General features: G+C 46.1%; 2 protein-coding genes across 2 annotated transcripts; one reads left to right on the forward strand and one right to left on the reverse strand.

Moving 5' to 3' along the window:
- Positions 1 to 4,683, forward strand: TMEM121B (transmembrane protein 121B; the record flags this gene model as incomplete). Its single annotated transcript, XM_079304451.1, has 1 exon — positions 1 to 4,683. The coding sequence occupies one exon, from the start codon at positions 1 to 3 to the stop codon at positions 1,525 to 1,527; it is 1,527 nt and encodes a 508-aa protein (XP_079160577.1). The 3' UTR covers positions 1,528 to 4,683.
- A 709-nt stretch (positions 4,684 to 5,392) lies between these two features.
- IL17RA (interleukin 17 receptor A) lies at positions 5,393 to 23,905 on the reverse strand. Its single transcript, XM_079303311.1, has 13 exons — positions 23,747 to 23,905; positions 17,718 to 17,742; positions 16,726 to 16,872; positions 15,780 to 15,904; positions 14,672 to 14,798; positions 13,261 to 13,308; positions 13,016 to 13,173; positions 11,805 to 11,882; positions 11,298 to 11,373; positions 11,199 to 11,213; positions 9,894 to 9,995; positions 8,837 to 8,875; positions 5,393 to 8,251 (listed from the first exon to the last, which is right to left on the reverse strand). Exons 1-13 carry the CDS (start codon positions 23,876 to 23,878, stop codon positions 6,750 to 6,752), a joined length of 2,574 nt encoding a protein of 857 aa, XP_079159437.1. The 5' UTR covers positions 23,879 to 23,905; the 3' UTR covers positions 5,393 to 6,749.
- Positions 23,906 to 24,090: the final 185 nt, after the last annotated feature.

Here is a 24,090-nt window from a genome sequence, read left to right on the forward strand (position 1 = left end):
ATGCACCGCGCTGCCTCCAACCAGCGCTCGGTCTCCTCCTCCTCGGGCTCCTTCCAGCCGCCGCCGCCGCCGCCGCTGCCTCCGCTGCCTCCGCACGCCGCCGACCGGCAGCCGCTCTTCCCGGGGGGCTCCAGCAGCGGCGGCAGCCGGCGCGGCTCGGGGTCCAGCTCGGGCTCGGCGCGGGCCCGCCGCCCTCGCAGCCCCCGCAGCAGCACCGAGCAAGAGGAGGAGGAGGAGGAGGAGGAGGAGGAAGAGGAGGAGGACAGCAGCAGCATCAGCAAGCCGCTGGTGCCGCCGCCCGCCGCCCCGCTGCCCGCCGCCGCCTCGCCGCTCCCCAGCAGCAGCAGCAGCGGCGGCGGGGGCAGCCCGGGCCGCAGCATGACGGCGGCGGAGCTGTACGGGGCGGCGGCGGCGGGCTCGGGGGCGGGGGGCTCCGGGGCGGCGGCGGGGGCGCTGCTGGGGCCCGGCGGGGCGGGGGGAGGGCGGCGCTGGGGCTTCCAGGCGCTGTCCCTGGTGCTGCTGCTGGGGCAGGGCGCGCTGCTGGACCTCTACCTGATCGCCGTCACCGACCTGTACTGGTGCAGCTGGATCGCCACCGACCTGGTGCTGGCGGCCGGCTGGGGCATCTTCTTCTGCCGCAACAGCCGGGCGCGCCGCCGGGAGCGGCCCCCGCCGCCGCCCGGGCCGCCGCCGCCGCACCCGCTGCTGCTGCACGGCCCGCCCGGCGGCCGCGGGGCCGGGGGGCGCGGGGCCGGGGTCCCGGCCCGCGGCGGCGACTTCGCCTACGCGCACCTGGCCTGGCTCATCTACTCCATCGCCTTCACGCCCAAGGCGGCGCTGATCCTGGGCACCTCCATCCTGGAGCTGATCGAGCTGCGCCTGCCGCTGGGCACCACCGGCTTCCGCATCACGCTGGCGCTGTCGGCGCCGCTGCTGTACTGCCTGCTGCGGGCCATCGGCACCGAGGGCGCGGGGCAGCTGCTCCTGCCGCCGCAGCCGCCGCCGCAGCACCGCGCCGCCGCCGCCTTCCTCGCCACCTGCCTGGACCTGCTCGACAGCTTCTCGCTGCTGGAGCTGGTGCTGCAGCCCGGCCGGCCGGCGCCGCTGCCCGCCCCGCTGCGCTACCTGCTCATCGCCGTCTATTTCCTCTGCCTGGCCTCGCCGGTGCTGTGGCTGTACGAGCTGAGCGCGGCTCGCCCGCCCGGCGCCGCCCGCCTGGCGCTGCACCTGCTGCTGCCCGCCGGGCTGCTGGACGCGCCGCTGCTGGCGCTGCGCTGCCTGCTGCTCCTGCGCTACCAGCAGCCGCTCTCCCTCTTCATGCTCAAGAACCTCTTCTTCCTGACCTGCCGCGGGCTGGAGGCGCTGGAGACCTGCTGCCTGCTGCGCCCCGCCGCCGCCCCGCCGCCCGCCAAGTACGGCCCGGCCGCCGCCGCGCCCGCCGCCGCGCCGCTGGCGCACGGGCTCTCCGATGTGGATGTGGGGCCGCACGGGTACGTGAACGCCCTGGCGGTCAGCGCCCAGGGCTGAGCCCTCGGCACGCCCCGGCAGAGCCTGTGTCTCTGCATTCTGCTCAGGTTCGCTCCGCCGTGGCCGGGCAGGGGAAGGGGACGTGGGCTTCCCCGGCAGATTCCCGCTCCCCTCCTCCCTTCCTCACGGACACGTCCAGCAGCGGAAGCTCCGCACAAACCCGACTACCTGCAGGAGCCTACGGATGACACTTGTCGCCAGAAAACGCGCCTGTCCTTCGAGACGAGACTTTTTCCCGTGCTTCTGCCTCTCCACTGCCTGGAGGGTCCCACTCTTCCCCTCCCTCCCTCCCAGGACATCGTGTTGCTTTGTAACCATAAAGGTTCGGTTTTTCCTTGTCGTCCTCAACAAGGACCGGTGCATTTTGTCCCCTCCTTTGAGAACTTCTGCTGACCACAATAATGAGATGCAAGAGGGGCCCGACCAGCAGATGTTGCCTCCAGAAGGACAGAAGGAAGCATGCTTTGGTTTCCCTGGGTCTTGCAAAGCTGCTGCCTGTGTTTCCCAGCCCTCTGTGTACCAGCTAAGGAACCTCTGGAAGCACGCTGGCCTCTCGGTCACTTCAAGCCCATGAGCCACCTTCTCCTAGCCAAAATGTCTACTACCTCTGTGCTTCAACCTTTTGCATCTTACATTGACTTCTCATGCTAAAGAAACCAATCCAGCATGGACACAAACCAGGGCTTAGGTCCTATTTCATAACCACCAAGACATTTCTTTCTGGTGAGAACAGGGTTTACAGCAGCCTGCTGCTGGCATCCCCAGCTGCTGGGGCTCTCCTTTCTCTGTGAATATGCATGTTTACGGGCTCAGCGTCGGTTTTCTTTTACACAGAGCATAGGGTCTTCCTTTACACAGCCAGAAAGGCTGGAAAATCCCCTCTGGCCCCCTTCCATGCCTGCTTGAGAGAGCAGGGATGGAGCTAAGCCTGCAGAGTGCCAGAGGACACTGGCCCTGCTCGGGATGGGCTCCATGCTCAGTGAACCTCACTCTTCAGCACAGAAAGCAAAGTGCTGCAGGAGCCCTCGAGCTGTGGTGAAAGCCCATCTATCAGCATCCTGTCCTCTGTGTGCATGTGGTTGAGGGGAGGTGGGGAAAATTGCTAGTAACCTCTCATAGGAACAGTTTTCTTTGGTTTTAAGCTCCGTGAATGTTGGGTGGGGCTAAGGTCTGCTCTTCTGTCTGGCTGCAGCTGCTCCTGACACCAGCCCATGGAAGCAGGAGCACACAGGCCACCTCTGGAGGAAGGACTTTCCCCCTCCCAGGCTTATATTTTGTTACCTGGGCAAGGCTGCAATAATTGTGACAACCAGTTTCCTGTTTGCGAGGTTTTTGTTTTTTTTTTTTTTTCCTTTTCAAGCTGTCCTGATGGGAAGGGGAAATAAAGCACAACCAACCCATAGCAGGACTGCAGGTGCAGCCCAGACTTCTGCACACACATCCATTCTTTCCTTCAGGGCTTGGGCTTCAGAGCCTCTGTCCCACCTTCCTTTTCACAGAGTGGGATCAGCTGCCTGCTCTGGTGGACTGCTACAACAAAATGTTTACAGTCTGGTAACTTCCAGCTCCAGAGGCAGAAGTGGGGCTGCCATGGGGCTCTCCTCCCCCAGCTCTCGGTGGCTGATGGGTTTTGAGGGGCTGGAAAAGCCCCTAGGAAAAAAAAAAGATGGGTCAATAGTGCTGTTCTGTTCAGAAGTGCAGCTAGGATGGGTGACTTGCTGCTCTCCTCATGCCAAATGGAGAGTTGGCAAAGCTAGGCTTAACTTTCCCACCAGTGCTTTATTTTTAACCTGAGCCCTTACATGGGCAGTTGTGTGAATTTTGGCCAGTGGCCTTTCTCTTCAGTAACTTCTTCTTGTCTGGACAATCTTGGTGCTGTGAGTGACTGTGATTGTAAAACTTGGTACTGTGAACTTTTACTACGTGATGTGAAATGTGTCGAGGGGATGCTAAGTTCCTGGCCAAAGGAGGTGTAATTACAGGTATATCATGCTTGTACAGGTATTTGTTTCCTTGCACCTTCCTTTTTCAGCATTAAATGGGTAGTAGAAGCTCAGAAATAATTATTCAAGAGAGAATAAGGTGATACCTGAACCTAGGACTACTCCATTCTTCAGTCAAACAGCTGAAAAAAAAAAAATCCCCAACCAACCAACTTTGCCAAAAACAAGCTGAAGGAAAAAAAAAAAAAAGCTTTTCATCACCAACTATGTTTGGCTGCTCCTATGGCCAAGTTCCCAATAGCACCAAAGTGCTAATCCCTAATACACATAGTTGAGACATCAAAAGAATCACAGCACAATTATTAACGAGTCTGACTCCATTACACCTTCATAGCCCATAACAAAGTTGCTGTTTCAACAGTGAGTGCCTTTTTCCAGTTAGGATGTTATTGAGAAAAATGGCATATTTGAAGTTTATCTGGCCATGGCATATTTAACCCATTGGTGGTGAACTCACAGTTCAGATTTTTCCATGGATGAAAAGGTTGCCCGGGACAGATGACCCTGCAAAATGACACTTATGTTGCATAGAATTCCTTTGTAGAAAAAGTTGTTCTTTGTGGTGCCATGGTTTCTAGGTAGTTAGGAAATGTGCTGTTTGGAGAGTGTAAAGCTCTTAGAGTTGGCTATACAGAAACCCCCTTGCAACTAAAAGAGCAGCTCTGCTGCTCCTGCAATTACTTTGAAAAAAAACTTTTAAAGATCTTCAATGTCTTGTTTATAAACCTGCTCCTCCTTTTGAATTCTTTTGGTAATTGAACTCTTGCTTCCACTTAAACCTTTCTGTCTGCACAAGAGAGATGGTGGTCCCATCCAAGTGCAAGCAATACCTCTCCTGATGCACCTTGCACATCTCCTGTACATTGTGCCAACATTAAATTGCTGGTCCAGGTCAGTAACACTTTGCTGAACGAATTTGTGCCATACTAAGATACAGGTCCCTTGGGATTCTGTTACACAACTCAGTTATTTAGCATTTTATTGCTCCTTGTTTGCTATCCTGACAAAAGAGATGACTACTCCCAGGAGGGGAAATGGAAGTGAGAGATAAGGCCTGTGGCTGATGGACACTTGGCATCCCCCTGGCATTAATCAGAACTTGTATTTTTTAAAAAGCAAGATTGTTAAAATAAAATTAGAAACTTGTGACTGATTTTGTTCCCTTTTTTTTCTTCCTCCTTTGAGTCTTGCTGGGCTATTCAATTTTGTATTGAATAGGGACCAACAGATGCATTAAAGTTACTTGTTTTCCTCATACTGGATTACTAAAATAGTGTCTGGATTTTCCCCTCAAACAAAACTTTCTGTAAGTGAAAGCAAATTCTAAGAGCTGTAACACCAAGGGAGTTATTTGAGGAGGGAATGACTGAGGCAAGGAAATTCAGATGACACTTCTGAGCTTCCTATTTAAGTGATTTATAGGAATTTATACCACTTGAAAAACACTCATGGGAAAAAAAAAATCAGATATACATGCTGTAAGATAAAAGAAACTTGTAGAAGTGGGATCATCAAGATGGCAATTACTGACATAATCTGGGAAATGAGTTTTCACTGCAGAAGCATTGAGATCACAGCTGCCTCTTGCTCAGCTCCTGCTGGGTTAGACTGGATTGCTGTTGGAGCAGGAAGGGACTGTCCCTTTCTTATCAAGCTGTCCTCAGAATCCTGCCTGGAAATCACAAACAATTCCCTTACCACCCTTTCTGAAGGGATGTGCAGGCCCTCAGCTCTGTCCAGCTTGTCTCTTGTGCTTTGCAGGAGGATTTTGACATCTGTGAGCCATTTCTGTAACAAATACTAAAAACATAACCCAACCCAAGGAGTTAGGCAGAATTGAGGAACTGAGGTCTTTAAATATATTCAAAAAGTATTCATGGTTTTTAATTGAAAGAAAAAAACCCCACATGTTAGACATAAAATTATAAAATATACACAATACAAAATAAATTGCAAGTCAAAATAGATTCTTTTCTGAGACATTAGATTTTAAAAAAGGCAAGATAAAAGGTTTTTTTAACAAGTAAACTTAGATGGACAGGAAGAGGACAAAGGAGAAAGGCCTGGATGTATTTATATCTCACAGATTGTTTTCCAGTGGGCTCCAGAAACAGTGATAAGAACCAGGGTAAATGCCAGCCCCACCATCACTGCTCCTGGGAGATTAATCCCTCAGCCTGTTCAATATTTCACTGTGTTAACCTGAACTACCTGTGCTTGAGATTAAACCCACACAAATCCATCTCACAGTTGTTCTTGCTCAGCCTCCCTTACCTCAGATCTAATTTCCACTCTAAAACAGCATTTGCTGAGGCTACATTTTTTCCTCCTCCAAAATAGCATTTCATTTCCTTGTGTGTCACTATCTATATCTTGAGTTCACATCTTTCTGGTGCTAAGATATCCAAAAGCAAACAGAAATGCAGTTACAGAAAACATCAGATTCCCCTGATGCTGTGATTCTGTATTCAGCCCATTTCTTAAAACTGTAAAAAAACCATAAATTCCATTTTTTGGTCTCATCTTCCCCCTCCCTGCTGTTGCTGGTTTTCAAGCACATACCTCCCAGTAGAGAGGCAGGAAGAGTTATGGAAACTCTCAATTTAAACATTTATCCCACTTATTCTCAGCTATTCCACTTGATTTCTGAATGACCATGGAAATACAGCTGCAAATGAATGATGAGTGGGGGAAAAAAATCTCCAGGCCCATTTATCAACCAGGTAGAGACAGCCCTAATCTAGCTGAAATTTAAGGCACACATCTTTAATACAGTATTTACAAGGAAATGTTTAAAATGTGTATTCAAATGGCAATGCAAATGTTACCATGTTATCTTAACCTATTTTCTAAACCATGCCTGTGACTTTTATCCAGTGCAATAGAATCAGCACAGCTGGAGGGAATTTTTAAGGCAAGAGTGGATGAGCCACAGTAATTTTTCTGCCATCCATCAGAGAGAATTCAGTGTAATGCCTTCCCCCAAGGAACAGAACTGTTCTTTCACAGGGGTGGCCAATATTTGTGGCTTTTCTCCAGAGACTGGAAGCAACATTCCACATCTGCTGGGCAGTGCTGCATCCCAGCAGCACACAGGAAGATCCCAGCACTGAGCCCTTTGCAATGCAAGGATAGTGCTGGAAATGCAGCCTCAGTACTGCCCTGCATGGGACCACCTTCCATCCCTGTGCTTCAAACAGAGCAGGTCCCAGGCAGAGCCTAACACTCCTCCAAAGATTGGTCCATGTCCACCACCTCTGCTGGGTAGCTCCAGCTAGAGCTCCTCTGAATCTCCTGTAAAAACAGCTGCTTCTGGAGGCTCTTCAGACTGCTCAAAACCTCTGGAGACAGTTCATGGAAGCCCACCTGCTGCTCCTGGTGCTCCTCCTCCTCTTCCTCCTCCTCCTCTAGAAGGTCCTCAGGAGGCAGAGGGGAGCATCTGGAGATGTAGCCCTGGTCTGACTGCACTGACTGCCTTTGGTCTTTGCATGGGTCATCAAAGACCAGCTGGTGCTGCCTGTCAGCCTCCCCCTGGCAGAGATACTCTGGCTCTGAAGGAAGGACACTCTGCTGATACAGAGGGTACATGAGTCCATTCAGGTGGTCACTCAGGTCATCTGAGAAGTTTGCAGGGCTCTGGTCAGCAGCTGAAACACCAGAGCCATCGTGGAGGATGAGGTTATTCCTCATTGGAAAGCTTGTCTCCAGAAGAGGAACTCCTTCCATACAATCCTCATTGCTCAGCACATGGTGACTGAGAACATTTCTGTCTTCCACAGAAGGGACTGGCTCCACTACCTGAATTCGAGGGACATCCACAGGAAGGACCACAGTCTGGGAATTTGGATCCCCACATGGATTAAGCTGAGGCTGCAGCTTGCAGCCTGTACTTTCACCTTCGTGCATGTGGAGGTTGATGACATAACAGCTGGGGTCAGGCTCACGTAGCTGCAGCTGGTGTTTCACAATTCCACTTGGCTCACTCAGTGGTGAATCCACCTGGCTCTCCCTGTTCAGGGAATGCAACTCCTCATCACTATCCAAGCAGATGGTTTCACTCTCAAACCAGTCTGGGTGCTCAGTCTGCCAGCTCTTGAACTTCTCTATGGCTTCTTTCAGCTTCCTCCCACTGGGGGTATCGACGTAATTCTCAGCTGTGATTTCCTGGATTCGATGGATCCGCCCAGGTTCAAACTTCTCCAGATCCTGAATCCGAAAATAGATATCCTCAAACTTGTCCATCAGCTGGTACCTGGCTGTGACATTGAACAGATCAGGTATATCCCTCTCACTGCTTATTCCCTCGAAGTAGCAGACTATGTACATTCCAAAACAGGCTGGCTTCTTGAAATCTGGCAGGATCAGGTTCAAGGCTGGGGTGAACAGGTCTCCCACTGGCTTTTGCTGATCCTGCTTGAGACACACAGGCTCACTCCCCAGCATGGCCTGCCATTTGGCCTGGGTGCCCCGAGAACACAAGACGATGATCTTTGAAGACAGCTCTTCCATTTCCTTCTTCTGCCGTGTCAGCCAGGGCAAGGGCCCCAGCTCTGAGATGTGCTGGTCTTCCAGCAGATCCAAGGCCACAGCAGTGCCACAGACTGTCATCAGGAACTCAGCAAACTTCAGCACCACGTCCACGTAGAGCAGGTGGTCAGCAGAGTACACAATCCACACCTTGCGTGGCCTCAGGGGCGGCAGGGACAGCTCGGTGTACGGTGCTGATGGGAGACAGGAAAATATCAATTACAGCCACATCCCCCAAATTGTAACAGTGTGAGCCTGCACTCATCAGAGCAGGAGGGTATTAACAAAACGTTTAAGTTTTAATGCTATTTTGGCAATGTGTGTGGACGACACCTCATTGTGTACATTTAATATGAAAGCACAGACGCAGCGAAGCTGTGATTTATCATAATGCCCAGATGATTCATCAATTTTCACCTCACAAAAACACTACAGCAGCTTCAAGAGGTTTGCTATTGCTGTATTCTCTGGTGGAGAGCTAAGTGCACCCACCCCAAACCAATCTCCTGTTCCTAATCATCCAGGTCATAGCAAAGTTTCTTCTGCCAGTACAGCCTTGGCTGGGTTGGAAGACTCCCCACATTCCAAAGCAAATACCTCCCCATCTGACAAACACAGCATTTCAAATTCCACATACAAAGCCAAACAGGAAGATCCTAAGGCTACCTTTTGGTTTCAAGAAGCATCTATAAAGTAGTTAGAGCCTACAAAAGCCCCTTCTGGGCAGCTGTGTGAGACCTGCATGGCAGGTGCTTGCTCAAACACAGGTGACATCTTACCAGCTTGCAAACCATTGGGGCTGCATTTCCTTCGCCGGCCTGCAAGAGAGAAAAGCCACTGTCAGTGCTGAAAATATCAAAATTAAATGCTTAAAATCACACCACCTTCCACAGATTAGGTTAAAAAACCAAAAAACTTGAACTATGTAGGGAGATGAAGCCCTAAGGAGGGAGAAGCCTAATAAAAAAAACCATACTGAATGAATAAAGACTCTTCTACAGCCAGCTCTTGCCATATTTTTCCTTTCAGAGGAGACAGAATGCACTGAAAATGAACATCCACCATCTCCCCCAAATCCTGGCAGTCTCAAGTACAGAACCACAACTGTTCTTCAACCTCTCTTTAAGGAGAAGAGGCTTTTAAAATCTCTTTTTCTTAAGAAGCTTCTCTGAAGAGGTGACTAAAATGTCCTTACCTACATCTTCTAGACAAGTTTGATGTTAAGAAATTTTTCAAAAGATTACCAATTCTTCCTCTCATGCAAAAAGAACACAAAACAAGCAGTGAGTTACACAGCTCCCCTGAGATAACTGCCTCATGGCTGCAGCACAGAAAACTAGCAGTTAGCCATTAAGTACCAAATTGTTCAATTTGCTTGGTGTCCATCTCTATGTCCTGTATTTTTTTCCCCTTTCACTTTAACTGAAAAACCATATCTATTCTCACAATAGTATAACATTAATTTTGCAGAGACTTTGGGGAACAGGGGGAAGATTACAGTGTGGACAAACAGGAAACTTCTTTTCTGCAACACACTTATGCAATTGAGGGGAAAAATAAGTGCTAAGATATCTGCAGCAATCTGCAGGAAACAAAGAGCTAAACAATAAAATTCCTTTTCCCCCACCTGAGCTGTGAAGTGCCAAGAACATGAGTATTAAACAGGATAACCTGTGGAAGACTTTACTTATCTAGTAGATGTTTTCATAGGCATTATCTCAGTGGCAAGGCAACAGAACAGCAAGGAACAAAACCACAATAGGAATAGGTGCAGAAGGAAGAAAAAAAATGTTGTTTAGCATTGGGTTTTTTCTTCCTGGTTGGTATGAGTCTCACCTGCTCGTATTTTAGTCATACACAGCACAGCTGTTATGACTGATCCCACCAGTAACACACAGATCCCAGTGATACACCAGTAGAGCCATATCATCATATCATCTGCAAAACAACAACATCCCTCAGACACTGCCTTACACTGAGTTTCACCAGAGAGCAAAAAGTTCTCCAGCATCAGAGGCCAAGGGAGGAGGACCCTGGCTTTCCTGAGTACACCAATACTTTCCCCTAACAACCCACAGACACTTCTCCAAACCAATTCCTGCTTTCATGGTGCTACTGTACACCATAAACCTGCTCCACACAAAGAGCCATATGTGCAGCACACTGAAAACACAAGATCAAGAACCTTCCTCTAAATAGCAACGTTTACCCAGTTTTGACAGGCATGCCGCCCATGTCCTGCCTGTTCATGTAATCTAGCTAAAAAAAAAATTTAAATATCACCAATTTGGGTCATGAATTCAGTTTACAGGTGTTTTTCCATCTTTTTTTTTTTTTTAATCGTTGGCAAAAGACCCTTACAGGTGTTGCAGCCAAAAGAAAAGATATCAAACATTATGCACAAGTTATCTTGACATTCATAAAAATGAATATATGCAAGCTATTCTCTTCAAAAGCTGCTTTTATATTATGCAAATTTTTTAACACTGAGCAAAGTGACAGAAAGTATTTTATATTAAGACTCTTCTTGTCAAAACTGCTTCTCAAAGAATTCTATGCAAGTGAAGTGTCTCTCAAAAAATTGCTCTTTAAGGTTCACACTGCATACAAATACTTGCCTCATTAAATCATGGTGAAGTCATTCTTAGCACAATTAATTCTGAACTCAGTGTTGAAGAAATTTTAGACCAGGCTCTCATCTCCATCAGAGAGATTTATTGGCACATATTGATTATGACACCTGGCTGGTTGAGCTTGGTGGCTCAAAAGAGGGACCCTGATCAAAGAAATCCCTGGGTTATTAAACCCTTATCACCTAAACTGCCCATCCCTCATGTGACAGTCCAGACCAAGAGCATTATTGAGGTCTGGGGTCTCCTTGCTCTTCATTGGTTTGGAGTTTTGTCACCAAGTGGTTGCCATGTGCTGAGCTTCACATCCTCTGAGGTTTCAGTGGGAGCTTTGGTGGGTTCCCAATATGGTTTGTGCATACACCACCATCTATGGGCTGTCCACTATTTTCAAATAAGATAAAATTTTCAACAGGAACATTTCCTGCCCATTGGGTCATTTCCAAGAATGACAACACACAGGAGAAGAGCAGCAAAAAAAAAGCTTCAGAGTATTGGAAGAACTTCTTACCCGATGGTTCTGTACCTGCAAGAGACAAGAGTTCTGTTAAAAATTCAGTTCTCAGCTGTAAAACAATGAGAATATAATTTACAGAGAAGTGGTTCTCACTTGGAACTGGTTCACATGGGATGGAAGCAGAGTGTCTCAGACAGTCTGTGCCACAGTTCACAAAGAATGGCTGAATCTGCAGTTGAAATGAATTCAGAAAAACAGAAGTTATTCTTAAAAGAAATTCTGTTCCCTGATTTACTTTCTCCCTGCCTCAATGTTCCTTGTGTTTTAGCACAGAGACACAGAGTTTCCATTTCCCTTCAGAAAACAAGATTAATCAGGAATTCTTACACCATACATGACAAAGGGTGTGAGCTCCTGAGGTTGCACATTTGCCATTCTCACTCCCATATTCTCTGACTTGGCAGCCCTGTACTAAGCAAAGGCCACTGGCTACAGAGAATACCTATATAAAAATTCTTTCAGCCATAATATTTCCCTGATGCAGGTAATTACAGATTGGCCAATCTCAGAAAAAACACTGTGAAAAAAACTCCTAACATTCCTAAAGTGCTCACTGCCTTGATTTGAAGGAAGGACACAGAGACAACAGTGCCATCCCACCTGTATTCTGTAGCTGCAGCAAGCTTTTATGTTCTTCTCTATTTTGATTGTGACATTCACTTGCTGTTGTAGTCCATCCTGCAGAAAGCAGATGCAAGTTATAAGGGAAGGAAGAAAACTAAATGAAAGCAGGAAAAAAGAAAAAGCTGTCATGAAAACACAAAGTAGTCTAAAGTATTTTCCTCTGGACAAGAAACCCACAGAGAACAAAATGGGTAAAGGCCACCAGGACATGGAAATACAATTAAGACAGCAGGCTAAGATTGCACAGGTAACAGGAAATAATTAGGGATGTATGTTGTACAGCTTCAAAGGAGTTAAACTTACAGCTCCTTAACAATGTAGATGTTTTCAGCTTTGCAATGTATAAACATTAACAAGCTTCCTGGTTTAATTAAAAGCAGCTGTCAACATTGACACTAGAACAGGCAAGTAAGTTGCCCTTGCTACCTGCTGTACACAACCAGCATCATGATAACCTAATTCTTCACAGTGATTAGCAGATAGAAACTCCAAAATGAGGTGCATTCCCCTCCACCAGGAAAATACTCACAGAGCTGTCCCATCTGTGTCAGTAACAGCCTAATCATGTCAGTGCATGCAGTACTAAGGGTTTTAAGTGTTAAGGAATAGACAGATTAAACAGACAGACTGCCAGCATCTCTGCCCTCACCCAAGGAAGGGTGGAGAGTGGTTCCAAATATTCAGCATTTCACCTCCCTCAGATGCCTGAAGGGAAAAATTTTTTGTATTGGAACACAGTCTGGACACTCTGAGCTTTTCAGCAACACAGACTGCAAGACCTACAGAAATTGATTCTCAGCTTGAATGAAGCATCTGTTACTAAATCACTCCCTCTTTATGCAAAAACTTTAATTAACACCTTCCTGTGATCATATTAGATAAAGTACTTCAATCATTTATTCAAACTTTGCACCTCAATTTTGGTTAATTTACTTAGTCTTAGCTCCCCAGGCACTGGCTTGAAAAAAGGTAATAAAACCCAGATAGTCAAACAAAATTTGATTTTGCAGATGTTTATAGCCTGCTTCCTGCATTATAAAACTTCATTTTTGATCTTTTATCCACCAAATTCAAGACAATTTAAAAAACAATTCCTTGAAAACTGCTGTTCTAATGTCCTGGTTTAGCAAGCATTTAAAATGTTTGCCTAAATCTCCAGAGAAGGTGTGACTTGGGAAGGTAACTACCTCAGTGAAATCCCATGTGGTCATTTTACACCTCTTCTCATTCAGGTAACTGGCCACATGGATTTGGTACCGGGCTGGCTCCGTCCACGGGTTGAAGCTCACCAGCAGAGTTGTATCATCTAGATGTACACCCTGGATCCTGGGCTCCCACAAGCTGCCTGGAAGCAGGGCAGATATTCCTGAGTTTCTCAGCTGTCAAATATTCCAACAGAGTGCTCACATCTATGTGTCTCAAAAATTTTTACCTGTCTTTATACATGGGATGGTTCTTTTCATCCGAGAATCTGTGCAGTCTGCAAGAAAGATCACCAGTAGCTAGTCAGAAACATTGTACTTCCATTTAGGAAAAAACACATTTTTTTATCAGAAGCCAGAGACTTAACTATTCTCCTAAATGAATAGACATCTGTGTTTCAAAGCAGTGGCAAAATTCTGTAGAACAGCATTGGTTTCTAGCATATCAACCAGTCCCTTCACTGATGTCATGGTGTGCTTGGTTCTTCTACTCAGAACAGAGAAAATGAATGAGACTAAAAATATACCACACTTAATAGTAGAGTGATAATGTGACACTGGTGCATAAAGGGCCACAATAGTGGAAATAAAACTTCATATTTATCCCCATACTTTGTAATCACACCTCAACAAGAGATTCCTCCAAAGGCATTCTGACACAGGAAAAATCAAGAGGCTGGAATCTTTCTTAATCCCAAAACACTCTTCCACATTTCTAATTCCCTTTATTTAGCAGATTGGCCCTGCTCTTGGAAACTTCCTTCAGAGTTAAATCTGGAGTTAGATACTCAACATTTAGCAATGTAGGATTTACAACTCTCAGCCTTGAATTATGTCTCTCCTGCAGGGTTTGGACAAAGCAAAAGGAACAACTCGCTGCTTAGACAGCTGAGATAAAACATTGCATATCTCAAATTTCCAACTTGCAAAGTTACCAATTTAAACTTTACAAAGTTCAGGAATTTACAGTATTTCTGCAATTCATATGTAAGCTCTAACCAGCAAAACTCCCTGCAACTGCTGCTCTTGACACCATGCATTAGGTTTCTGAAGAATAGCAGAGGATAAAAGCCAGGAAGTTCTTAGTGTGAACAGGCAGAAAAAAGGGAACAAGGCTGAAAATTAAGTTCTCCCTCTCCTTTTCCAGCTCACATTACTGATACACTCCACATTTTGCCATTTTACAACTACAAAGCCAGGTTGACAACTTAAGAAAAAAGTTAAGAACCAGTGTACAAGATCTGTATTAAGCACCAAATATTTATGAAGTAGTCAGTGCAGCCAGAGGGCAATGCAGATGCTCAGCAGCCTTGGGAAAAACTGTAGAAATTCTTTTAACAACAGGAAAATTTTCACATGAACAATAAAGGGTCAGACACCCAGCACTACCAAGCTTCTTGGTAAATTATGTCTAACTGTGCCTTTGAAATTCAACTTCACACATCCAGGACTCAGTACTAGAAAGCAAACCTCTGATTTGGAAATTCTGGCCTGTCCTTCCATCTGCCACAAGCAGAGGGGCAACTCTGAAACATTTTAAACTCTGAAACATTTGAAATGAAGCAAAAGCAGCAGTGATGTCAGGTCCACCAACCAGCACACTCCTAAACTCAAGGCCAAGTGAACTGAACCAATTCTTACCAGGCATTGTGAGAGAGGTGGATTTGCAATTTCGGTCTCCATTGACTCCCAGCTTGGGCAGGTGGTACACGGTCACTTGGTAAGTCTGGCCAGGCTCTACCTCAAAACGGTCAAAAGTGAAATTCCACTGGAAACAAAACATATCCGCAGGCACTTTAAAGTACAATGTTGCTCTTTAAGGCACTGAAATTTACAGCTGATTTGGCCCTGTTCCACTGTGTTCCCTCATCCCATTTAACCCTTTTACTGAAGCTTGACTACAAAAAATTGGAGCTCAAGTGGATTAAATATACCTGTCTCTATTCTTCTGTTTAGAATTAGTTTTTTCTTGGGATCTTTGAGCTGATACAACAGTTTTATGCCAAACCACTGTGTGGAATTTCCACCAAACTACATATTCTGAGCTGAAAGGAGAGTGGAATAAAATACACAGTTTCAAGATGGAAATTTCACTCTAGTATGAATTTTGTAGCATTGTGCAAGTGCTAAGCATTTATAATTGCATTTATACATATGAAGTTCTGTACCTGGCTATTCCATACATATATTCTTATATCTATACTGTTTTCTAGATCAGCAATGCTGTGCAAAATCTGGGAGAGGCTCTGGCTCCTAGGCCAGTGGTGTTTGGCAAGTGGTAAGCTGACTATGGCCAAATTCTGTGTGGTTAAGGAATGAACTCCTTATTGTTTATATTCCTTACTGTTGTGGATGCTCAGCACTTTTCTGATGAGTTTCCTAGTAGGGTAAACTGAAGGAGCATCCCCAAGGTTTGTGCTTTCCTCAACAAGAGACTACAACAAAGAAGTGGAAGCAATAGAAGAGTTCAGTTTAAAAGCTATGAAATGTCATGCTCTCAAGCAGAATGCAAGAACCCCTACAATTATTTGCTTTAAGCAAACTCCAGAGAGATGACACATGCTAGGCACTAAAAGCAGCAATTCTTAAAACCTGAAGGATGAGGAGTGAAAGAGAAATGGGAAATGACAGCAAGTCCAATACAGATTCTAATCAGTCTGTACATTTTAATCAATAACCCTGCCATAAAACAATGAAAGCAGAAACAATTCCAGAGTAGAAAATGCAATTTGGAGCCCTTGGCACTCACCCTGCCTCCATCTGGACGGACCTGAAGAGGCAAATTGTTCTGGAAGTCAAACTGGGCACAGATCTGCTGATTGTTGTTCACCTGCATCACGGCGAGCTCTGCCCCTTCCAGAGAGCGGATGCTGGCTGCAGGGACAGAGGGACATGGTCACCCTTCCCTCTCCTCTGCACATGGAGAGGCTGCAGCCCCCTCAGAGAGCACCTCTGTGCCCAGCCTAGCCACAGCATAACCCCTCTGAGGTGCTGAGGGCCCCAGCATGAAGATAACTGGCCATGGAAAAGTGAGCATGCAGGGTTGACTAACAGCACTTTCAGCCAAGGTCCTGCATGGCAAAGCTACATCTGTGCAAATGAAGGAGAAAAAGAGAAGGCAACTGCATTCTCCACACACCCTGCCAGCTCCCCAGGTGTGGTATCATGTTTAGCTCTGCCTCTCAAAGCTGCTTGGTGCAGTTTGGGTGCCAAAGCAAACACGTCTTTGTTTTGGTACACATGGTCAGAGTGAAAGTTGACAAGCACAGCTGAGTGAAATGACTGGGTTACCTGAGTCACACCTGCTTTAACACTACCATAACTAGAGACCATAGCTCTACAACCCTCAGATACAGCCCCTGCAGAAGGAAGAAATCAAAGTGTTTAATTCTGCCTTAAAGCAGTGCAGAACATTAGACAAGAGGATGCAAGGGAAGCATCATTGACAGACAATTAGAGATACCTGGACAGTGACACTGCTTTTGGTAGTCACTTAGGCTCCAACAATGAGACAGTTATTGCTCTATCAAGGCACACAAAGAGGAGATTACACCCACCAAACAAAATTAAGCAGCTAACATCACAAATTTCAAAGATCTGCTTTCATGACTTGAAGTCATAATTCTCCTCTCTATCCTTACTAGATCACACCTATTCCCTCTGCTCCATGCTCAAATTAAACACCCACCACTTACCATCTGTGGCCACTTTCCACTGGATCTGAAGCACAGGGAACAGTTTTCCATCCTCCTGACGGAAAACATCTGAAGAAACATGGAGGCTGCTTGGAGCAGAGGGAGTCCATGTACGAACATCCAGCCAGCTGGACTCCATGCAAGTGCCTGTCCAACAAATCAGACTCACATTTAGAGTGGGGCTGAGGCAGAGCTGCTTAATTGCAACTATCATCTGCTATTTGAGTCAGGGTTCTGAGGGGAAAACTGGGTGACAGATATTTCCAACTCAGAAAGCAGTTTTCAGTATGGAAATACTTTATAAATTGCCTGCAATAATCTGAATTTATGCTAGTAATTTCCTCTTTTCCTTAAAATCCATTAGTACTTGTCACAATCAATGTAGTCAGGCTAAACAGGTCAAGTAAATTTACTCAGTATCTCCTTCACCCTTCTGCTGAAACAGACCTATGTTAGTGCTGATTTCCAATGATAAGAAATCCATCAGATACCCAGGGAAGTCGTTCCAATAGTTAATTACCTTGTGTCAACAAACTGCTTTTAGATGCATCCCATTGCTAAGACTTGACCCCTCACACCCAATAATTTACATTAATTGCTCTCAACTGTACCCCTGTATCCCTTTTTTAATTCCAGTCCATACATTAATTTTTCATCAAGTGCTATCATAATGGCTTGTAATGAACATTTACTGGCAAACTTGTCCTTAAATTCCCATTTCTTTAAAAAATTCTACTCATGCCACTCATGCCTACCCCCCAAACTCTATCCCAAAAGACACAAGTTTCCATTCCTCTTCTAGCTGGAGCTTATAATGGATCAAACTGGAAACTCCCAAAGCAAGGCATGATAGCAATATTTCTTTTACAACTCTCTGATTCTAACAGGAAAAATATGCTGCATGAACCCAGTTAAAAAAAGAAAAGAAAAATAGAAAAAAAAAAGAGCATGATCTGATGAGAAAACTGCAACAAAGAAAAAAAAATACTTACTATTTCTTACGAGACAGTTTAAATCCTGTGGGGGAAAGAAACAAGAATATTACTCTGAGAATAAAACTGACAGCAACTTGCTTCTGCTTAGTGTTGGGACAGGAAAAAGCACTTAGTGATGCACACAAATTGGAAGAATTAACCATGATTGGAAACACTGAAATGAGCTGTTAACCAAAAAATCAAGGACAGAGGGCATCAGAATTAGACACTTCCTTATTAAGAATAAAGATGCCTTGATCATAAAGAAGCAACCAGAAGTTAGGTGGGCTCTTCTTGGCTTCTCCCAGTCATGTTATTTTTTATACTGGAAGCCCCCATGGTCATCAGGGAGAAATGACAAATAAAGACAAATAAAGACAAATAAAGATGGGCATTGCTGTCATACTATTGCCATCATGTAATTCATTCCAATGGAGCTGGGAAGGGTGCTTGAAATTCAGTTTAAAAACTCTCTACAACTTCCTAAGGTCAATTTCAAGTGTACTTAGGGCTTAGTATATTTACAAGGGTATATTTACATTTTTAGGGAAGGGTGCTTGAACAAGCCAGCTGTGCCTTTTTGGTAATGAAAATACTTCAGAGATTAATGTTCACATTTCAGCTCATGTATCTGTGTTCCTGCAAACTTGGAGTAAAAGCAGGAAGATTTGGGACCGAGCTCCTCATGCTTATATAGAAAATAAAACCTGAAAATCCCTTCCAGGCTTTTGCTACACAAGTCACAACAATACACACATGTATAAATCCAGCCCTTCACACACCCTTCACAAGAAACACATCCACACTGCAATTACTGTACCACAAATGCACCCAAGACAGAGGTATATTGAAAAACAGCACCATGCAACCTAAATCCTTCATTAATGGGAGAAAAAAAAAAAAAAAAGAAATGGAAAGCAAAGAAGCAAATGCTGATGAAACCAAACCCAAACTGGCTAAAAGGCAAAAATAAAAATTGTGAATACCAGCATGGAAGAATGGATTAAGCAATGAAAAAATTAGTCCTAATACTTCAGACTGTTAATTAGATTTTTAAGGTAAATTAAGTGGCTTGACAAAGTCCATTGTGTACAAAGGTGCAGTGGTTTTATGTGATACTGAGTTAATTTTCTTCACAGCAACTCTATGGTGCTTTCCACTGAGGGTAAAGAGTGAGTGGCTACTCTGGGATGAACTCTCAAGAGGAAACAAAAATAACTGGCTACTAACCATGGGGATTTTTTCTAATGTAATGATTTCTGTTAAAGGTTATCACTTCATATCAGTCATTTTGTCCTTGTTCTGTTGCAGTGACCAGTAATTATTGTACGTGGCATCACAACAAAGCCCTTATAAAATATATAAGGCATTATTGGCCTGAAGAGCAACAACATCTGCTTTCATGTGAGTGCTGGTGCTCTGGTCATAGCTGACAGCCCATGAAGTGAGGAAATGCTGCATTTCCCCTCTGTCTAGTGACCAATATGAATATTGATCCAGCACAGAGGACAAATGGATCCTGTCTGCCTCCAGGTCTATTGTCCCAGGTGTTCACAAGGATGTTCCCAGCTTTGATGAGGCTCTTGTGCATTTTCTGACATTCATTAGAAACTCCAGATCTCAATGAGGAGCCATCATGTGCTAATGAGGATTCAGAACCACTTGGTAATTAAAGCCTTTCTTACCCTTTCAACACTGGGTTTCTGTAGGGAAAAACAACAGTATTTTATCTGGTGTACCCCCATTCCCCAACCCCACTCAGGGTTTAAGGGACTACCTACACATGTTTTCTTCTATCCTGCACTAACCTGCTCACCTGCTGTGCCAGCAACTTTATTCATGTGTAGCTGCCTATACTGAAGAGTTTTAAGCTGCCATCAGTTAGCTGAGCATTTAGCAGGTCTGCCACAAGAAAGAGGATTCTCTCATCACAAGGCACCAACTAACTTCTTGTCCACTCCTTTTCCTAGTCCCCAAAGCACTACAGGGATGACCCAAGAGCTGAAAATGCTCCTAAGAACAACTCATCCACACAGAAATCCTCACTCTTGGCAAAAGGAAGCAAAGACAAGTGAAGATAAAGCCACACTGCAGGCAGAGCTATAAGAAGCTCAAGGAAAGGCAAATCCTAGAAAGGACTTGCCATGAAAACTCACATCTCCTTTTTGTAGGGTACCCAAGTGAACAGGTCTGGGCAGCAGCTGCTTTATACCAAAAAAGTGCAGCTCCAGATTATGACATTCCAAACCCAGACAGCAATTAGAACAAAAAAGCAGCTGGGTTTGCAGCAAAGTCAACCAGTGTCATATCTGCACTGGCTACCTCCTCAGCACCTGAGGGAAAACTGGGTGGTTTTCCCTTGTAAAGGTCCAACCAACACAAAACCTTACTTGATGCATTGGCTCATCCAGAGCAGAATTATTTAACCTGGTTTCCCTACCTGAGTGTGCTGGTTTTGGCTGGAATAGAGTTCATTTCCTCCCCAGTAGCTGGTATGAGGCAGTGTTTTGGATTTGGGCTGTTGATAACAGACAGATGTTTCTGTTCTTGCTGAGCAGGGTTTGCACAGGCCATTCCTGCTCCTGTAACTCCTGCCAGCCAGAAGGCTGGAGGTGCAGGAATCAGGAGTGGACACAGCTGGGATTGCTGACCCCAGCTACCTACAGGGATGCTGGAAGGCATCAAACTCAGCATACAAAGCTGGGGGAAGAAAGATGAAGAGGGGGAAGTGCAGAGTGAGGGTGTTTGTCTTCATGAGTCATTGTTATGCATGATGGATCCCTGCTGTCCTGGAGGCAGCTGAACACCTGCCTGCCACGGGAAGTGGTGAAAAACAACAACTTGTTTTCCTCTGCTTGTATGCATGGCTTTTGCTTTACTTACTAAACTGCCTTTATCTCAACCCACAAGTTTTCTCCCTTTCATTTTCCTGATTCTCTCCCCCATCCAAGTGGTGGGGGAGTGAATGAGTGGCTTAAACCAGGCCTGAAAAGCAAAGCTAAAGACATGGCAGGCATAAATATGAGAAGTAGATGATTGTGAGGTGATGCTGAAACTGTTCTCAGCAGGACAGGAACAGTCAACTCTTTGTGTTTACTTGCTGCATTTTCACAAAAAGCTAAGCAACTGTTTCTTAGGCTCTTTTTAAAATTATTTTTGTTTTGCAATTGATATAAAAAATAACAGACCATATGCTGTGGAGAATCGTATGAACCTGAAGGAAATAAACCTGGGAAACTGATTAACAGCACCATCCCATAAAAATTCAATTAAAGTAATGGGAAGCAAAGATTTCCCAGCAGGATGCTGTGGTAACCAGAGAGAAACCACTGTGGGCCAGGCAAGTGTCCAGCTTTCCTTTAGAGAGTGGCTGCTGAATGGGAAGAGCTCCAGCTTTCCAAAATCTGCCTTTCACCTTTGAACCATTCTATGAATCTTCTGAGATTTGAAGTTTACTTCAGTTTCCCTTTTCCAACTCTTAGTAAAAAGAAGCAGAGATTAACACATGAACACATTACAGGAATAAATGCTGAAGAATTATTTGTTTAAGGCTTGTAGGAAACCAGCACCTTTTACAAAATTGTTTTAATTTTTTTAAAGCATTTTTCTCTACGGTTTCTAACTTTTTGCCTTGCCCTCATATCAATACTGAGCAAAATCAAATCCAAATTCAACACTTAAAATTTCTTCATAACAATCAGTTCTAAAGTTATCTTTATCATATTTTCATAGCTTTGATCAGTGATCATGGGTTATGTCAGTATCCTACACAGCATAAAGATGCCACAGAAGGGAATGACAGAAGTCAGTCAATAGCAAGGGCAAAATGAACACATTTGCAAAGGAGACTAGGGAAAAATCATCCTCACATGAACCACCACAGCTCCTTTTCATGAGAGAGGTTACATCAATTCTTCTCCAGACACTTCCAGAGAAGCAAGCTGGCAAGATAAATTTCAGAAACCAAATTATGTACAGCTAGCCAGCCCCTCAAAGACAGCAGGGTTACAAACATTGCACTCCTCCAGAACACCCAGGCATGCCACATCCCAAAACAGCTACAGCACAACAACTGAATACAGCAATTTAACACTTGCTGGTGAAAAACAGATGGGCAATGAACTGTGGGATGTTCTTCCCCTGCAGATGACATATTCAAGCAATGGTTACTGGGAAGAACTGGATTTGCAGCTGTGCTATTCAGCCCTAGAGCTGAGCACGTTTGATGGAGTGGTGGTGAATAATGCCCATTAAGTGTGTTTTTTGGCATTTTAATAAGATGAGCTGTTTTTCCTTGCAGGTGCCTACTGAGAGCATATATGACACTTTACCCCCACCACTCCACCTCCTTCTGCCACACGAGGGTTTAGCTGAGGAAGCTGCTGTGGCTCAGCCTGACCTGCCCCAAACTCAGCAGCAGCCTGAGCACGGTGGGTTAGACAAAGGAAATGGGTCTCACCCACCCTGCTCATCAGCAGCAGCTCTGCTTTTGAGCCACAGCACAGCCACACGTTGGGAGGGTCAGTGAATCATCATCCTCTGAAAACGGTGCAACCCACAGAAGGGGAAGGGGGAACTGCTTTCAACTGCCACAGCTTCAGCTGATAGGGCTTTTTCCTATATGAATCAGCAGCTTCACAACTGCTTCAAGAGGCTGCTCCTGGGCTTAAGATGACTCCTTTTTCTGAAGTCTATCTGCACTTTGAAAATTGGCTTTTTGACTGAAAGGGCCAACGTAGCAGCCCTGCACATTCACTGCCCAAAGCAGGGGGCAACACAGCTCCTCTGTGAAAGCTGGTGATCCTGGTGAAGCCCTCACCCAGTTACTGTGGTCACATTTCCTAAAAAAAGAGGGACAGACAGCAAGGTAAAGTCAGTCAGAGCTCAACCATCCAAGGATTTGCAGAAGCTCTTTAGTGTATTACTGTCAATCTCTGACTAACAGGGTTTGGGTTCCATGGTTACATGAGATGCCCAAGCAATATTCTAATTTTCCCTTTGCCAAGCCTTTACATTTTGTCCCTCTACAATATCCACCCTAAAATAAAACTGCAGAACTGGTCTGTTTTTTGGGGTCTCTTTATATAAGAGAGAAGGCAGCAGAGCAGAAATCTGGTAAAACAAGGGTAAGGATACAGTCAAACATTAGAAGTGTCAGACTAGACAAAAGATAGGAAAAGAGTACAGGAAAAGATTATAGAAGCTTTAATCCCGAATGACATGTTTTGTTTTACATTTGTCTATAGCTGTACCTGACTATCTGCCTTTTTCAGACAGCTGAAAATACACCATGGCATACAAAGCTGTCCAGCTCAGACAACAGCTGCCCCTTTTCTTGTCTCTGCTTTTGTTAACAGAATTAAAGAGAAAGCAGATCTCTCTCCCCTTCCACACACTAATTACATGCATCTGAAACAAAAAAATCACTGGAAAGCAAAAAAAAAAGAGACAAAACATAACAAATCCAAAACAATCCGCAAAAACCACCCGAGAAAGTGACGAGCTGGGAGCTCAAACTCCGAGTTCGCTCGGGCTGGTTTGTTCCCTTTCCACAGGGACGCTGCACTGCCAGCTCCTGTCCGGCCGCTCTCACAGCGAGAAAAGGCAAAACCAAAACGCGCCTGTTCAAAAACCTCCGGTACATGTAATGTTTAACTCCCCGCGCTCTCCTAAAAACCCTCAGCTGCAAAGAACTGGTTAAAACTTTTCGGACATTGGGCAACGTCAGCTGTTAGCAAAGACTCACATCCTGCTCGGGGACTGCGGGCGCTTCCATCCAGCGCGGCTCAAACCCGGCCCGCAGCGGCTTCCCGGGAGAGCCACACCGACCCGGGACAGCGACAGTGGCCCGGGAGAGACACACCGACCCGGGACAGCGACAGTGGCCCGGGAGAGCCACACCGACCCGGGAGAGCCACACCGAACCGGGAGAGCCACACCGACCCGGGAGAGCGACAGTGGCCCGGGAGAGCCACACCGGCCCGGGAGAGCCACACCGCCCGGCCGGGCCCCACAGCTCCCCGTCCCGCCATCCCGGCGCCGCTTACCGGCTGCGAGCAGGTGAAGGGCGGCGCGGCGTCCAGCAGCAGCCGCAGGGCGGAGAGCGGCCGGGGCAGCGGCAGCAGGAGCAGCAGGAGCCGCAGGAAGAGCGGAGGCAGCGGCGGCCCCGCGCCCGCCATCGCCCCCGCACCGCCGGCCGGCGCTTCCGGGCCCGGGCCGGGCGGGGCCGCACCTGAGGAGGGGCCGGGGCCGGGCCGGGCCGAGCGGCTCCGCCCCGGCCGGGACAGCGCCGGCTGGGGTTAAAGAGACAAACCTGCTTCTCCAGCGTCCCGGGCTGTGAGTGTTCGTCACAGGGTTGGAAGGGACCGCTGGAGATCGTCCATTCCAACAC

Source organism: Erithacus rubecula, assembly GCF_903797595.1.
Source record: "Erithacus rubecula genome assembly, chromosome: 4".
Classification (NCBI taxonomy): Eukaryota; Metazoa; Chordata; class Aves; order Passeriformes; family Muscicapidae; genus Erithacus; species Erithacus rubecula.

Bases quoted from the DNA above. Each gene is read 5' to 3' on its own strand.
- IL17RA (XM_079303311.1), bottom strand. From the start codon at position 23,878: ATGGCGGGCGCGGGGCCGCCGCTGCCTCCGCTCTTCCTGCGGCTCCTG. The intron at 11,883-13,015 runs GTAGTTACCTTC...TGCTTTCTGCAG, and splicing joins CCACATGGGATTTCACTGAG to GATGGACTACAACAGCAAGT. The intron at 11,374-11,804 runs GTGGGATGGCAC...TTTCAACTGCAG, and splicing joins GCTGCAGCTACAGAATACAG to ATTCAGCCATTCTTTGTGAA.